General features: G+C 36.3%; 1 protein-coding gene across 11 annotated transcripts in view; it reads left to right on the top strand.

Annotated features, from left to right (window-relative positions):
- Positions 1-1,158: 1,158 nt before the first annotated feature.
- The window catches only part of LYPLAL1 (lysophospholipase like 1), a 152,220-nt gene continuing 135,689 nt past the window's right edge, over positions 1,159-17,689 (top strand). For 10 of the 11 annotated variants that reach the window (XR_009052653.1, XR_009052654.1, XR_009052652.1 and 7 more), the window contains exons 1-2: positions 1,173-1,286; positions 6,183-6,282. Coding sequence is in view for 7 of the 11 variants with exons in the window: in XM_057727553.1 (XP_057583536.1) it covers positions 1,193-1,286; positions 6,183-6,282 (194 nt within the window). In the remaining 4 variants the exon portion in view is untranslated. Of the gene's footprint in view, positions 1,287-6,182; positions 6,283-17,689 lie in introns of all 11 variants that reach the window. The other variant, XM_057727549.1, reaches the window with a different exon arrangement.

Here is a 17,689-nt window from a genome sequence, read left to right as displayed (position 1 = left end):
TACGCCTTGATATAGAAAGCAATTCCTTTTTTTTTCTTTTTTTGATATTTTAAAAATTGTGATAAAATATGCATAACAAAATATGTAGCATTTTAACCATTTTTAAGTGTATAGTTTCAGTGGCATTAAGTACATTCACAATGTTATATAACCACCACTATTTTCAGAATTTTTCATCACCCCAAACAGAAACTCTGTACCCATTAAACAACATCTTCCCATTCCCCCACCTCCCCTAAAGCCCTTGATAACCACTACTCCACTCTGTCTTTATGAATTTGTCTATTCTAGATATCTCATATAGGTGGACCATAAAATATTTGTCTTTTGCATCCAGTTTATTTTCAAGGTTCATCTGTGTTGTAGTGTGTATCAGAATTTCACTCCTTTTCTTTTCTAGGCAGAATAATAGTCCATTGCATGTGTATACCACATTTTATTTTCCACCTACCCATCCAAGGACACCTGAGTTGTTTCCACCTTTTAGCTATCGTGAAAAAAGCTACTATGAAGACTGGTGTACAAGCATCTGAGGCCATGTTTTCATTTCTTTTGTATATGTACCTAGAAGTAGAATTACTAGATCACATGGTAATTCTGCTTAACTTTTTGAGGAACCGACAAACGTTTCCACAGCTGCTGCACCATTTTACATTCCCCTCAGCAATCTACAAGTGTTCCAATTTCTCCACAAATGCTTATATTTCTTTTTCAATAATAGCCACCTGAATGGGTATGAAATGGTACTGCTTTAAATCAGATTTTTCTAATCAAACTATTTTTTAAAACTACACAGAGAGTTATTATTACATGGTTGTCTCATCCTGTACATAAAATGCTACAAACATCCTGTGTAAGTGACACAGAAGAAAGTAAAATATGGTTATTATATGTTAAATTTTAAACATCATAACGCCAATATTTCTTCAAATAAAAAACCAATCCTGAGTTTTCGGATTCCAGTTGAAAATCCTAGAGCAAACAAGCATATCCATTAACCTTACCGAAGAGGTCACCTGTAGGACACCAGGCTTAGCAAAACCTAGCCCTCAGAACAGCCTTAACTGCCTCAGACTTGGTTCACAGGCAGGCCTGCCCCGGCGCGCATGCGCGTCTCCAGGCGCGCCCCGTGCGCGGCCCCGCGGGACGGCGTAGGCGTGGGGCCCTCGGGACGCTAGTCGTGGCGGCAGTCATGGCGGCTACGTCGGGTTCGGTGTGCTTGCAGCGTTGCGTGGTGTCGCCGGCTGGGAGGCACAGCGCCTCTCTGATCTTCCTACACGGCTCAGGTGGATTACAGTTTTCCGTCCCCGTTACTGCAGCTTGGGAAACGCCCCCCACCTCGGTTCCCCCAGTGTTGCCGTAGTGGAGGAAGCGCTGGGCCCCAGTAGGGCGCGGTGGACTTGGAGAGGGTGACTGTCCCCTCGCGAGCCCCGCGGCTGTGGACATACGGGCCTGGTGACCTGTACGCGGCCGCTCCCCCTTGTCTTCCTTTTTCTTGTCTTGCAGTCACTGGCCCGCTGTGCACACTTCTGGCCTTTGTGTCCCGTCACTCGGCCACCCCTCTATTTACATTCTCTCCGTTGCAGCCCTTGCGTCCACATATGCCCCCCCCCCCCCCCCCCCCCGGCACATCCCTCTCCCCCAAGTTTAAACAGAGCAAGTTAGAAAGGTAAGTGTTTTGCTAAAGGCAAATACATTTATCTAGTACTGTTCAGAGTCAGCTATTAGTGGTTTGAGTTTTCAGCCGCAGTGGATTATTTATCTCCTTTCTGGGAGGGACTGTGCCAGGGCCGGGGTGTTTTTCCCCCTTTCCTCTTTCCTGCTCCCCCTTCCTTCCTTCTCCTCTTTCCCCCTCTTGTCATTCAGCCCCCATGATAAAGCGCAGAGTCAACTCTGAGCCCCAAGGGCAGGTATTTTTCCACTGCCTGCCCTTAGGGACGTGCTTAATTCTGTATAGCGTTTCTTGCACTTACCGGTAGTTATTTCTGTCTGTTTTCCCCGCTTCACTTCTTTCTCAAGAGTAAGGACCCTTGTTTGACTTGTTGCATCCCTAGTGCGGCCCAGGGTAGGTTCTTGGGAAACGTTTTTCAGAGAAATGAAATGCAGCCCGTGTCCTCAGGGGGCCTACCTAAGGTTAAAAAGAATTCATTTAGTTTGACTCAGCAGTGGAGATCACAAGCGATCACAAGATGGTGCATGCTTTACTGCCAAGTGAATTGTAGGGAAAAACACTGGTTAGGCATTATTAAGGCTTTTGGAAGATGAAGAGCTTGTTAGGTTTGACAGAGGAAGTGGTGAGCTGGGACTTGTGTAGGCTTAAAGAGGACGGTGATTGGATAGTGGAGAGAACTGTAAAGGTACAGGGTGGAAACCTGAAAATGGGCAGTTGTGGGAAGTATTCTCATTTTTAAAATGAGTCTGGGTAGATTGAATAATTTGTCCATGATCACTTGGCTATCACTGTGAGTGGTGGTGGAATTGGGATTTGAATCCGGGTCTCTGACTCCAAAATCAGTGTTCTGGAGAGGTAAGTTGAAAAAACGCTGAACCAGGATGTATCATTTTGGAAATAGGGAAGAAAAGGGCCAAAGATGGTTAAAGGGAAAGACTTTACTGATGAAATAGGCTTAGAAGATGAGGGGGTCTAAGATGACAGCAATGCTTGTAACTTGGAGACTAATACTGTTTGCGACTCCAGGGGTGTTTATGAGCAGCCAGAAATTCCCCAATACCATAGTCCTTTTAATAAATACATTATTTCACAGTATCTTTAGAAAATACTCTGAGGCTTTTCTTCTTTTTTCCCTTGACCACTTTGCTTAAAGGTACTATCCTTACTCTTTTCAATTTCAAATTACTGACATTTTAAAATCTGTAACTATATGTCTGTAAAACCCAGAGTTGTACATATGTTTTTTTCCCTTTGTGCTTTGAACGAAGAGTTTATCCAAAGAATCCTGCCAATTATGCAAATGTAATGCAATTCCCATATATTTTGAGCTTTGACTTACACTGGGAGTATTATTTTTACATAAGACTATAATATATGTGGTTATGTTATAGGATATGTTTGGCCTCTGGTTAATCCAAATATGGGCAAACCAATTTTAACTGTTTCTGTACTCTTGGAATAAGATGCCAGCTTTTTGAGGAGTGGACTTTGTGAATGGATGGATGCATGTTGTTTTGTAGCATTTAGTTTTGGTTTTTAAGGTTGAAAAAGTGTTTAGAGGCAGATTTTTTTTTTCCTTATTTTTGAATCTTGAAAACTTAAGGTTCTCTTCTAGGCTATAGCAGCCATAGGACATCATATGAAAATGTAAGTTGTATCTAGCCAACTTAATATGAGCATTTCCAACTACTAAAATACCAAAGAAGTACCTTCTTTCAGGATGATTAAAACAAATGATAGCTTAATTAGCTTTGTTCAGCTTCTCAGATTAAATTCACTCTGTTCTTTCAGTGGCATTCACCAAATTTGTAATTACCTAATTTAATGTCTATATTCCACGCTGAGCTCTAAGGTTCACACAGGTCCAAATCGTGAATGACTTGCTTTCTCCCCATTTACTAAGTCTCAGCGAATTGACTGAGTTGGCTCTTGCTAAAGTCACCAGTAAGGTCTGTGTTGCTAAATATAATTGACATTTTTCAGTCATCATTTTATTTGAATTGTCAGCAGCTTTCAGCTTTTCTTCTTGAAACACTTTCCTGGTTCTTTCTACATGTATATGCTCTTTTGGTTTATTTTGCATACTCCTCTCCCTGGCCATTAATGTTGGGCTTCCTCAAAATTCCATCCTAAGTCCTCTTCTTTTCTTCCTCTTCTTCCCAGGCTAAATTCCATACAAGCCCACAGATCTATGTTTACCTCCATTCATGTGACACAAGTATACATCTCCATTTCAGATCTCCTTGAAGCTCTAGACCTGTTTATCTGACTGCCTAATAATCACTCATACATTAATCCATTCATTCAAGAAATACCTATTACTTGGCCACTGTGCAAAGCACTGTTCTAGGCTCTGGGCATACAGCAGTGAACAAAACAACAAAAACCCTTGCTCTCATGGAGCTTACATTCTAATGGAGGACGTGTTACATGGTGGACAATAGGAAATTCTTTGGAAAGAAAGAAAACAGGATTAGAAGGGTGAGAGGTATGATGGGGGTTACAGTTTTAAATAAGATGATCAGAGTAGGCCTCACTGTGTAGGTGATAATTCAGCAGCTAGGTTTAAGTGACTGAATCATGTGCATATTGGGTAACACTGTTACAGACAAGAGAAAGGCCAGTAACCTTAGGGAATGGCAGTAAGGCTAGGATTCCTGGAGTGAGAGGAGCAGGAAAGGATATCAGAGGATACTGGTGACAAGTAGCGTGGGGCAGGGATCAGCAGACTTCTTCTGTAAAGGGTCAGATAGTAACTATTTTAGGTTTTGTGGGCCACATAAGGTCTCCATGTATTTTTCTTTCATTTCTTTCTTTCTTTTTTTTAATTCTTTAAAAATCCTTTCTTAGCTCTCAGCTCTTCAGGACCTGGATTTTGTCCTCCAGCTGGCTGTAGTTTGCTTAACCCTTGCTATAGGACCTAAAATGCATTACAAACAGGTACCTCACATTCAGCCTGTATAGACCTGCTGTTTCCTGTGTTTCCTGTCTTGATGTATAGCTCTGGCCAAAAACTTAGCGGTCACCCTTGAAACCCTTCACAGTTGACCCCTCATAGTTAATCTGTTGCAAGTTCCTGTTAATTTTATCTCCTAAATATCTCTAGTATCTATTTCTGTATACTCCACTGCTATCACCATATTCTGAGCATCTGTCATCTGAACAGCAACCTCCTAACTGTTCTTTCCACATCTTCCTTTGTCCTCCTTCAGGTCTTGTCTTCACACAGCTTCCAGAGTAATCCTTGGAAGCATGCCCCCTTTCTGCCAAAAAATATGTTCACGGCTTCTCTGTGCTCTCTGACTTTGTCAGGATATTAGGATCCATCCTTCACTCACTGCTCTTCCTCTTATTTTTTGCTTTTCAGTTCTTAAATGCCATACTGCTCCTTCCTGTACAGGGTTTCAGCGTTTGCCACATCCTGTCTAAGATGCTTTTCCGTCTGCCCTTCGTTTTTTACTATCCTGTATAACGCAGTTCAAACCATTCAACAACTATGTACTGGATGCCTAGTTTGTGTCAGCCCGCTTCTAGGCATTGGATGAACAAATAACTCACTGGCTGAAACACAAAATGAATCTTGCCTTGTGGAGTTTGTATTCTAATGAAGTTATCCCTGAATCCTTAGCTGGGTCAATTCTGAATCTAATAAACTTGAAGTACCGACTATCTTACCTTTGCAGTGGTTGCATTTGCCTTTCACATTTATTTTTATGATTATTTGACTGATGTCTGTTTCTCACAGTAAACTATACAGTCCATGAGTATAGGAACTCTTTCTCCCCATCACCTTCCCATCACTGCCTCTCTAGCAATAAGCACAGTGTCTGACACATTAATAGGTATTCAGTAGATATTTTTTAAATTTCAGTCTTGATTGATTGAAAATTAGAGTTGTTAACTTGAAAATTTTCTCGTTAAGACTACATAAGATGAACCTATAGTTCCTTCCACATGTGACTTGGTTGTTTTTCAGCCATGGGATGTACAGTCATTATTTTAGATTATGTAAACATATTGTCAAAATTAAATTCGCATTTCTTCAAGTTAAAACTATGCTGAATACCCCTTTTGAAGAAATTTACTGTTTTAACCAAGAAAATTGTTTTAGGTTGTTCCAATTACAAAAAGTTTATAAGCACTTTAGGAATTTACTGTTTTTAAGAGTAAAATAAGAAATGACTGTTTAAAATCAAATATGGAAAGGATTCTTTTTTAGAAAAATATGTCCTTTAAACAAATGAGGAAACTTAAAACTCAAGCTTAAACAGGTCTTTAAAGTGATCAATGGGTGAAGTCAAGGAGTAAAATAATCAAAATTATTTGTAATTATTGATCCCTGATGAATTAGTTCACATTGATAAATCAGTTTCTATACAGTTATTTTTATTTATGAAGATTTTTTTATGCCTTCCTCCAGCCTCTGTGTGACATGAAAGTTATAGACTGCTTTTAAATACTCTGTATTGTCAAAATGTTTTAACTTAATCTAGATTTTGTGATTCATCAGGTGATTCTGGACAAGGATTGAAAAAGTGGATCAAGCAAGTTTTAAATCAAGATTTAACATTCCAGCACATAAAAGTTATTTATCCAACAGCTCCTCCCAGGTATGCAGGAATTTAAATCATTACTCACTATAACTGTGTGGCATAGAATATATATAAATGTACCAGCTAGATGGTTTTTCAGCTTAATTCTGTATTTGAAATATTTTAAATTGGGGTCCTTTTATTCCAGAAGTTTGGTTTTTTGTTTGTTTGTTTTTTGCAATTACTCTATTGGACCACGTTTTGCCAGGCGAGTAATTTATTCTTTGAAAAGTGTTCCCTGAACCTCTTAACTTAAACTTTGTCCCAGGCACAGTTTACAGGACTCTGTTTCTTCTGGCCCTGCAGATTGCCCATCTTTCAAACTCTTTTCCCCTTCATTCACCCCCTAAAGAAACTAAAAACTCAAACAAGCATAATCTTTCTAATAATTTAGTTAAACCAGAGTTCATAATCTTTGGAAAAAAGGTTTTGTGGTATTCTTTCTACATGTAGGAGGATTTAGAAATAATTTTAAGCTTTTTGAATCAGTAAACCAGAATAGGAGTATGGAATTGACTACTTAATAAATATTTAGATTATATAACCTGTAGACATGTTTAACAAAATACACAACCATAAGATTGGTATAGTTTTGAAGTCAGACTGTTTTTTTATAATTATTGAATTAACATCTACATAGTCTTTTAAAGTAGGATTTGCAAATTTGTGTGTGTGTGTAAGTGAAGTTATGTGCTGAGCCATGCAGACCAATCTGACTCCCCATTGTCTGTTCTTGATTTCTTCTTATTAGCACACTATGTGCTTATGCAGATGCTTTGATTTATTTTTCTGTAAACTTAGTATTAAGGAGAAGTATTCATAGAGACAGAATTCCAAGGACCTTTTCACATCTACTGTGAAAAATTTATTTACCTCAGTTGATAGAATTGAAGGAGGTAGAACAATAAAATGGTAATTTTGTTGTAAGATTTGATTCAAAAAAAAAGTTACTATTTTAATATAATTTGGAGGAGTTTAGTAGTTTGGTGGTGCAGATAAAAGACCTAATGGCCAGTGGGTTATTTTTGTGCTGTAAGTTGAATGTCTTTGAAAATATCAAAGAGCTTATTGTTTGCTATTGGTTTTTATGGTGAGTGAAGTTGAGAGGGATGAAGACAGTGGTATTCCAGTGGGAATGGGAAAGATAAGTTCATTTCTGCCTAAATGTAAATGTAATTGGCTGATAAAATTGAATGGAAAATCATTGGAAACATGATTCTAAGAATTACTATTTTTCAGCTTATGAATTTCATGTCATCACCAATTATGATATGAATTCTAGACCAGTGTACCTTATACTTAGGCCAGAAATATTTCTGAGAGTCCAGAAGTCTCCATGTGCTCTAAAGCATTATTTGTAGGTGATTTAGTAAAATATAAAAGTATTAAAATTTTTTACTGAATTCATAGTAACTTTTTATTATATGTTTTCATAGTCAATAGCTGTTTGGACAAATCATCAAACGTTTTAGACCATGCTAGTCAATGGAATATACATAAACTACATATATACATTTAAAATTTTTGGCATCAAATTAAAAAAAGGAAGAAGAAACAGGTAAAATTAACTTTATTTGACATTATATCCAGAATATTATCATTTCAACATGTAATCAATATGAAATTATTAAAATGATATTTTACATTCTTCTGTTCATTTTCCTGTCATAGACCATTTTAGTTTTTATCCTCAGTTTATCACTATGCATACCTATTTATCTTATTTATCTTCTTATTTTCCTTCAGGAAAAGTTCCTAGAAAGTACTCAGAAGTCTTAAAATCACTTTCTTTTTGTTTAGGGGATTAGCTTTTCCAATTGTTTTCCAAAAATGGAACAATTTGCATTATTTAACTTAGTCTGTTATTAATGTAATGTGGTTAGGTTAAAAGAAAAGTAGATTGGGAATTCCCTGGCAGTCCAGTGGTTAGGACTCAGCCATCTCATTTCCAGGGCTCCGGGTTCTATCCCTGGTTGTGGAGCTAAGATCCTACAAGCCTCCTGGCACGGCCAAAAAAAAAAAAAAAAAGTAGATAGATATATAGATAGATAGACAGATAAGTATAGATGTGTGATTTTTTTTTTTTTGTACATTCAAAATTTTAAAAATTTTTTTTTCCTGACCACAAAATTAATTGTTGCCTTTACAGTGATACCTGCTTTATAATTTAACAGCCTCTCAGAGATCTAAGACTGAAAAGAAAAATATAGAGTTGTGTCAAAATAAAAACAGACTACTAATTTGTTGATCAATTTTAAGCTAACTTAATGGATATATGCTTTGGAAATGTATTTGCGGTCACTTTTATGTTATATTTAGACATTTTTAATGCCATTTATATTTCAGTATATCATGTATTAATAAGAGTAAAACATATGTAATACATATCTAAAGTGACAAATACAGTAATAAATCAGCAATAAATCCACTTGTTATTCCTTGTAATTAGTTTGACTAAAAAATCTGGTATATACTATACAATGTGGAATCTTTGAGAAACCAGTACTTCAGTTAAAGAAGAAAAGTGAAGACTTTTAGAAATAGGTCATCTAATTCTTAATTAAAATAAAATATAAGGGGCATTAATGAAAAATTTGTCAGTTTTGTGTCTTAACTTTCACATCTGAAATTAACAGATTTGACTAGATCTCTAAAATCATTTACAATGATTAACTTTTTGAATTTGGGGACCTTTCAGATTTTATCCAGTAAAGATAGAGTAAGAAGCAGTAGTGTAATACTCATCACCTTTTTTGCTGTAGTTGTTAGGCCAATAGGTCAGGGAAATACCCAAGATAGAATATTATTCAGTAGGAGATTGAAGATACATGGAATTATTGTGGTACAGTACTTAAGAATGCAGCTTTTGGATTAGGCAGACCTGTGTTTGAATCCTGATTTCTCTACTTATGCTGTAAGATTTTGAGCAAAGTATATTACCTCTCTAATGGTGTCCCAATTTCTTGAGCACTAAAGTGGAAATGAAAGTTGCATCCACCTCAGAGTTGTGAGAATTTAACATATAATGTACATAAATTCTTCTGCATAAATTCTGACATAAAATAAGCACTCAATAAATGTTATTTAGAGTAGTCTATGATATCCTTCTGGGCAAGATATAGAAATATCCAAAGAATTAATTACTGATAATCTTCCAGAACCATGTTTCTGGGTTGTATTCTTAAGCCTCATTTGGGTTTGCGGTTTTATTTTAATTTAGATGAGGAGACACTGTTCTGATTTCCAGATGATGTGAAGCTGAGAAATACAGTGAACATGTCAAATATCAAAACGGAAATATAAAGTGATCTGACAAGCTAGAGTAGGGGTTAAATATAAAGTGATCTGACAAGCTATGTCCTGTGGATTAAATATGGCCAACTGCCTATTTCTATAAAGTTTTATTGGAACACAGCCATGGTCTTTTATTTACATATTATCTGTTGTGTTACAAAGCAGAGTTCAGTAGTTGCCATAGAGATTATATGATCCACAGATTTCGAAATATTTACTGTCTGGCCTTTACAGAAAAAGTTTGCTGACCCCTTGTCTAGAGCAGCAGCTTTCAAACTCCCAGCTCACAATGGAAAGTATATTTCACTTGCTGATCCTCTGTACACATTTCAGCAGTTAAAACATTACAGATGCCTGAATGTGGGATTGCCAGATTTATTTAGCAATTAAAGAGCAATATTTGGGACATACTTATACTAAAATTTATTCATTGTTTATCTGAAATTAACATTTAACTGGTATCCTGTATTTTATCTACAATTCCACCTACTTGTCACCTCCCACCCCCCCAGAGTTTGATTCAGTTGGTTTGGGGTGTGGCCACAGTAGAAAGATTTTTAAATTTTAAAAGCTTCATTCTAATATGAATTCTAGTACACAGTCAAAAATGATATGCAGTGATCTAGCAATCATAAAAGGCTGATATAGGACACTTGTGGAAATGTAACACAAGTAGTCAATTTAGTAGAGATTCACAGAGCAGATACTGGGAGAAACTGAAAATTGGAGGGAATGAGAAGACGGTGTTGTTAAGATAGGTAACCTAAGAGAAGATTGTACATACAGTGATTGAATGTGCAGTGTGTTTTATTTGTGCAGTTTAAATTTAGCCTACTGGCAGGATATTCATGAAGTAGCATCCAATTAGAAGGACTTTATTATTATTATTATTTTACAGTCAATTAGGAAATCGGAGTTTTAAACTGGAAGGCAGTTTTCAGAACATACTGTTCACAATAAGATTCACCTGAGAAATGTATTAAAATATGAATTTTTAGGTTACAAGCTCTTAGATTCTGATTGAGTAGGTATAAGGTAGAGCTCATAATTTGCATTTTAAGAAACACAACTTCTGATATAGGTGGGTTCAAAGTGTCTACCAGCCATTTATATTCAAATATACTGGCATATTTGTAAAAAAAAAAAAACAACCAAAGTGCAGAATATTCTTTCCCACCTCTGAATGCTGAAACAGATTTTTGGGTGTGATTTGGCTCCCTGTGTAGTTTTTTTCTTCATCAAAATTTTAGAGCTACTATTTTGGAAAATATAGGTTAGTTTGAAATGAATTTTTAAAAACATTTTTGCAGGACATAACTTTTTAAACTGTTTTTATTACTTATGTACTTGAGGTTGAGATGTTAACTTTTAAGTATATCTGTGTGTTTTTAAATATTTCCTCTTCTGATTAATGTTTTAATTAAACATTAGCAGTTAACACTGGATTGTAGCAGCAAATACACTTCTTAAAGTTTCTACTGCATTGTATGCCCCTCTTATTTTGGGACCAACAAGGTGGATTCTTTTACAATTGTTACTTCAATAAATGTTTGTTTCCTACTGAAACTTTAAACCAGGAGAGTTGACTATCACCCAAGTTAAACAGGTAAAGGTAGGTGTTAGAGTTTATTTTAGATATGCACTAGCTACATGGAATATTTAAATAATACCATTTTCTTCCCTTTTTGGATAGGCACCCTATATTTAATATTTTTAAAGGTTCTCAAGCAGAGTTTTCCTGTTTACCTTTTGCTTATCGTTTCTTGCCAACTCATTGTATCACTGACTAAAAACTGAGCAACTTATTTGAGTCATTTTTATTATCATGTCTTTTTACTTTAACCCTTTAAGGCACAGTTCCCTGTGTTCTTCGATGCAAAAAGCCTTTTTGATCTCTCTCCACATTTTACCATCGTCCCTCAAAAATTAATCATTTGTTCCTTTGGGTTTAAGTATAATTTACATGTCCATTAGATGCCCTCTTAGCTGACATTACCAAAACCATAATATATTGACTACGATAGCAAAATAGTCTGAGTACAGAACCCTTGATTATTTTTTTTCTAGTCTTTTATAATTTACTGCATACCTGTATTTGATAGGACTTTATTTCAGTGATAATCCTTGTTGATCTTTCCAAAACATTTTAACTTTTTTAACATTTAACTTAGTTTTCATAGGAACAAAACTCATTTACACTTACATATCCTTGTTTTAAAAATATTTAAATTAATGGCAATAAAAAATAAAAGTGCCATAAACAAATTTAGGAATGTATTCAGCTGGCCTTTACACTCATATATCATTGTTTTAAATAATATTTAAATTACTTTATTGTAATAGAAAAGGAAACTGGCGTGAACAAAGTTGGGAACAAGCTTAGCTGACCCTTGGTAAGCAAAGAAAACATAAAGCTCAATTTGTAGGAGCAAAAGTATGTGTGCTAGAATGAAGCGTTTAGCCAGCCATGAGCATCAGGCATGGGAATAGACAGCTTTGGTAAACAGCCATGGGGCAGTTAAGTTGAGGTCAGTTAAGAAAGATAATACTTAGCATGTTGTCTTAATTAGCTGATTTTTTTTCTGCGTTGTGCTAGACTAATTTCTGGAACAGTTTAACTCAGTCATTTCTGTATCCCTACACATAGGGATGCAGTATTCCTAAGTACTTAGCACAGAGCCTGACGAATAGAAGACACTGAATATTGAATAAATATCTTACAGAATTTGATATAAAATACTGTACTAGGAATGAGTGACTATGGATATTTATATATTAATACTGATGTTTTAACTGTGTAATGATTTAAGTGCTCACATGAGTTTTTTAAAAGTGTGTTTCATTGTTGTAAGTGATACAAGAAGTGTAGTTCCTAAAAGTTTGCAGTTATTCTAGGACTTGACCAGTAATAGTATTAATCCAGGGTGAGCATTAGATCCATGACTTGCAGTATATAACGCATCACAGACCACTTTGCACCAATGAGTCCCAAATTGAGGAAGTCGGTAGTGCCACTAAGCCTGTAGTTTTTAGTTTGGATTCCAGACCTTAGAAGGCTGTTTGATAGTATATTATTAGAATAATCTGACATTTATAGTGTACCCTGCTGTTTCAAGATCTCTGACTGATATTCCAAACAGTCTACTCTGTTTTGGCAAGCAGTTTGGGCACAGATTTATTGACCTTGCTTTTGTAGCGTAATACAGCTTCATCTGGCACCACAGAGTAGCTGCTGCCTTACATCTGTTGTGACACGTTTCTTGTGCTGCCCATAGAAAGAGTCTTGTGGCATCTCCTTTGTTTGCTATCTTTTAAATAACATCAGGTGGCAACGGTAGATACATGCCTTCCTTAACGCTCTTTTTAATGTAATTGGTACTTGATAAAAGTTAATTTAACAACCTTTTTAAAAGTGCATCAAGGTTTCATGCTTTGATATTGTGCTGCACACTTTCTGACATTATCCAAATTTATGGTGTTTATTATCTCCCCTGTTTTTCTTTCTATCACCTGTGAACCTGTAAGCTTTTTCTCTACTGTAGTATTTCATTGACTGTCTAGGTTATTCCTACCAGGATATACTGAAAATATTATCTGGCTTTTTAAATCTTCCCATTGATGACACCCAGTTGGTATGCATGATTTAAATGGCCTGTTCACCATGTTTTGTCCTAGAATGGATCTAGTCCCCCATCATTGAAATGATGCTTGCTGTTATGTAACTTTACCCAAGCTAGATATTTATGGAAATGAATAAGAATGAAATGTTGAAGCAGGTTTAGCTGTGTTGGCTTTGGTTCGGAATGCCAAACATATTTCCACAGAGTTTAGAGCAGTTTATACTTTTACCAGCAATGCTTGATAGTTCCATTCATTTCACATCCACATAAATAATTTTTGTTGTCAGTCTTTTTAACTTTAGCCAATCTAGTAGCTGTGTAGTGGTATCTTCTCTTTTTAATGCTAACCATGTTGAGTGTTGTTTCATATATTTATTAAGCATTTGGATATCCTCAAAAGAATTGCCCACTCATATTGTTTGCCCACATTTTTATGTGGTTGTCTGTCTTTTACTTACTGATTTGTTAAAGTTCTATATTTTTTTTAGATACAGCTTCTTGTTAAATGTATGAATTCAAATATCTTGTCCCTGTCTGGTTTGCATTATCACTCTCTTAATGACATCTTGTGACCAGAAGTCCTAATATGTTTCTTCAAAAGTAACATTTACAGTGAAATGCAAACATCTTAAGCATACAAGTCAGTCAGTTTTTATGAACATATGCACTTTTTTACTTCGGATACAGAGAATGTTGCCATCACCCCAGAAAGTTTTTTTCTGCGTCTTCTCAATCAGTTCCTACCACACATAGGTTATCATTGTTCTGATGTCTATCTCTGTAGCATAGTTTTGCCTATTCTTGAATTTCAACTAAATGGGATAATTTAACCTTCTGTGTCTGGCTTCTTTCACTCAACAGTGTTTATGTGTTTATCAGTAGTTCATTTAAAAACTTTTGAGTAGATAATTATGTGTGAATATGCCACACATTTATTTATCCATCCTACTGTTGATAGATATTTGGATTATTTCCAGTTTTTGAAAATAATGTATGTCACTGCTGTAAGAACTTTGTGGAAGTCTTTTCGTGAACATATTTTAATGGATTCTTACCTGAACTCTGTTCTATTTCATTGGTCTGTTTTTCAAATTTTATACCAATACAAAACTCTTCTGATTAATACAGCTTTATAGGGAATTTTGAAATCAAGCGGTACAAGTTCTTTTTAACATTTTTTCATTCTAGGTTCTTTGCATTTGTACATAAATTTTAGAATACACTTCCCAATTTTACAAAACACCTGTTTAGATTTTGATTAGAATTGTATGTAATCCATATCAGGTTTATTTACAGAAAATTGATGTCTTCCAATCCACACACATGGTGTGTCACTGTTTATTTAGATCTTTATTCATTTCTCTCTGCAGTGATTTAGATTTTTCAGTATAGAGGTCTTTTGCTAAATTTATTCACAAATATTTTTTGTTTTTTCATAGTACTGTAAATGGAATTTTTTAAAAATTTAAATTTCTAAAGTACGTAGAAACACATTTTATATTTGCATCTTGTTTTCATATGTTGCTGTCTTCCTAAATTCACTTATTTCTAGTAGTTATTTAGTAGATTCTTTATGATTTTTGTGTAAACAGTCATATCATCTGTGAGTAAAGACAGTGTTACTTTCTCGTCTCCAATCTTCCTTTTATTTTATTGTCTTGCCTTATTGTGCCTCTTTGTCTGGTGTCTTGGGCTTCCTGGCAGTATGGAGTCTTAGTTCCAAGAGCAGATGCCCTAAGGAGAACCAGAAGGAAGCCGTATTGCCTTTTAAGACATAGTCTTACCAACAGAACCCACTATGGAAAACAGTTTGGACGTTCCTTAAAAAACTAAAAATAGAACTACCATATGATCCAGTAATCCCACTACTGGGCATATACCCAGAGAAAACCATAATCCAAAAAGAAACATGTACCTCAGTGTTTATTGCAGCACTGTTTACAATAGCCAGGACATGGAAGCAACCTAAATGCCCATCCACAAATGAATGGAAAAAGATGTGGCCTGTGTATACAATGGAATATTACTCAGCCATAAAAAAGAATGAAATGGAGCTACATGTAATGAGGTGGATAGACATAGAGACGGTCATACAGAGTGAATTAAGCCAGAAAGAGAAAAACAAATATTGTATGCTAACTCATATATATGGAATCTAAAAAAAAAAAAAAAAATATGGTACTGATGAACCCAGTGACAAGACAAGAATAAGGATGCAGATGCAGAGAATGGACTGGAGGACATGAGGTTGCAGGGGTGGGGGGCGAAGGGGAAGTTGGGATGAAGTGAGAGAGTAGCATAGACATATATATACTACCAACTGTAAAATAGATAGCTAGTGGGAAGTTGCTGTATAACAAAGGGAGATCAACTCGATGATGGGTGATGCCTTAGAGGGCCAGGACAGGGAGGGTGGGGGGGAGTCACGGGAGGGAGGGAATATGGGGATATGTGTACAAATGCAGCTGATTGACTTTGGTGTACCTCAAAAGCTGGTACAAGAGTGTAAAGCAATTATATTCCAATAAAGAGCTAAAAAAAAAAAAAAGACATAGTCTTAGAAGTTACATAGTGCTGTTTTCTTCTCTAGTCACAAGACCACTCAGATTCAAGGGGAGAGACATTGACTCCACCTCTTGATGGAATTATCAGAGTTATATTGTGAAGAAGAGCATGTGGGATGAAAGATATTGTTCTGGCCAAATATGGAAAACAGAGTTCTCTGAGCTTCTTTAACCCATAAGTTGTTTAGAAATATGTTAATTTCCAATTATTGATATTTGGTGTGGGAAGACATTCAGGAGCCTTTCTGAAACATTGAAAATGTTAAAGTATGTGGGCTGAGCAATGGGATTCAGAATGTCCTGCTTGAGCAGTGGAGGAGCTAAGGGTGAGGGGCATGGAGACTAATATCACCCTGTTTGGCCCTGAAGGATGGCTGGTTAGCCGAAGACGGTTAAGATTCCTCAGAGGAGGAACAACCTAAGACAGGCACAGCCGTAGAGGGGCCAACAGGGGTGGTGCATAGAGCCTTCCTTATATCACCCTGTTTGGCCCTGGAGGATGACTGGTTAGCCAGAGACGGGTAAGATTCCTCAAGGGAGGAACAACCTAAGACAGGCACAGTCGCAGAGGGGCCAACAGGGGTGGGGCACAGACCCCCAATATCTGAGAGAGGTCTCCTGCCCCCAGGGCTGTTTTGCTCTCCAGGCCCAGCTCAAATCCACACCTGCTCAACTCGGACCCAGGAAGCAAACAAAGATAATTGCCTCAGTCATGTGAGGCCTTTGATTGTTTATGGGTGTAACCTGAGAATGTTAGCCCACGAACTCAATAAAAGCAACCTGGGGAGTCAGCAGGGCTCTTGATCGAGAGGTCTTGAGCCCCCCCCCCCACTTTTCTCTTCAGTCTGTGTCTGTGTCTTCTTCAAGCTTGCGGCACCCGTCACTCACCTCGAGTCGCCGAGCTGGTCTCGGCAATTTGGGGCTATTCTCGATCTCTTATTGCTGTTGACTTCTGATTTCATTCTGTTGCTGCCAATATTCTGTATAGCTTCAGTCTTTTGATCCTCGTGGCACTTGTATTATGCTTGTATTATGGTCTTGCGTAACTTCTTGGTGACTTATTCTGTGCCTTTTGTGTGTAGGGTTCTGTAAATCTCAGGAGCTCAAGGTGCTTATACTATTACTCAAGTTTTCTATTTTCTTAGTGATTCTAAGTCATTCTAGTTACTGAAGAGTGGGTATTAATATCTCCAACTGTGATTGTAGATTGGTCTGTTTCTCCCTTTAGCCCTGTTAGTTTTTCTCTTCATGGTTTTTAAGCTATATTGTTTCATCTTTTTACTTTTAACATCTATATCATTATATTTAAGGTGGATTTCTTATAGATAATGTATATTTGGGCTTTGTTTTTTCTGTAACAGATCTGACAGTTTCTACCTTCTAAGTGATTTGTTTAGACCATTTGCATTTAATGTTACTATTGATATGTTTGAATTTAAATTTGTTGCTTTTTGTTTCTCTTTTTTTCCTTTTCCATCTTTTGTGGATTTAAGAAAATTAATACTCTGTTTTCGTTTATTCTTTTTTTTTCCTGATTGTTCTAGGGATTATAAGATAGATATCACACCTTTCACCTGTTTAGAGTTAGTTTTTTACCACTTTACACAAAATGTAGAAAAATTACAGCCATATAGTTTCCTTTATCCTCCCCACCTTTATGTTGTACTTGCCGTATGTTTTATCAATGTACATTGAAAACTCTATCAAGCAAAGTTATAATTGTGCTTTCAAACATCATACATGTTTTAAAGGACTTATGAAGAGAACAATAGTCTATCGTGTTTACCCAGTTATGGCCTATTACAGCATATCAGTATGTTTTGATTAAATTGTGAATTGCCACTTTGGCTATAACGTGTTCCTTTTCTCAGCCCTATTTAATAGATGTTTTTAATCAGCTAAGTTAGGGGCATTTTAAGTAAAAGTCAGCATTTCGTTTCTGTGTTG

This window comes from Hippopotamus amphibius, chromosome 3, assembly GCF_030028045.1.
Source record: "Hippopotamus amphibius kiboko isolate mHipAmp2 chromosome 3, mHipAmp2.hap2, whole genome shotgun sequence".
In the NCBI taxonomy this organism is placed as follows: domain Eukaryota; kingdom Metazoa; phylum Chordata; class Mammalia; order Artiodactyla; family Hippopotamidae; genus Hippopotamus; species Hippopotamus amphibius.
Note: the sequence above shows the minus strand (reverse complement) of the source record. Positions and strands in the feature narration are given on the sequence as shown.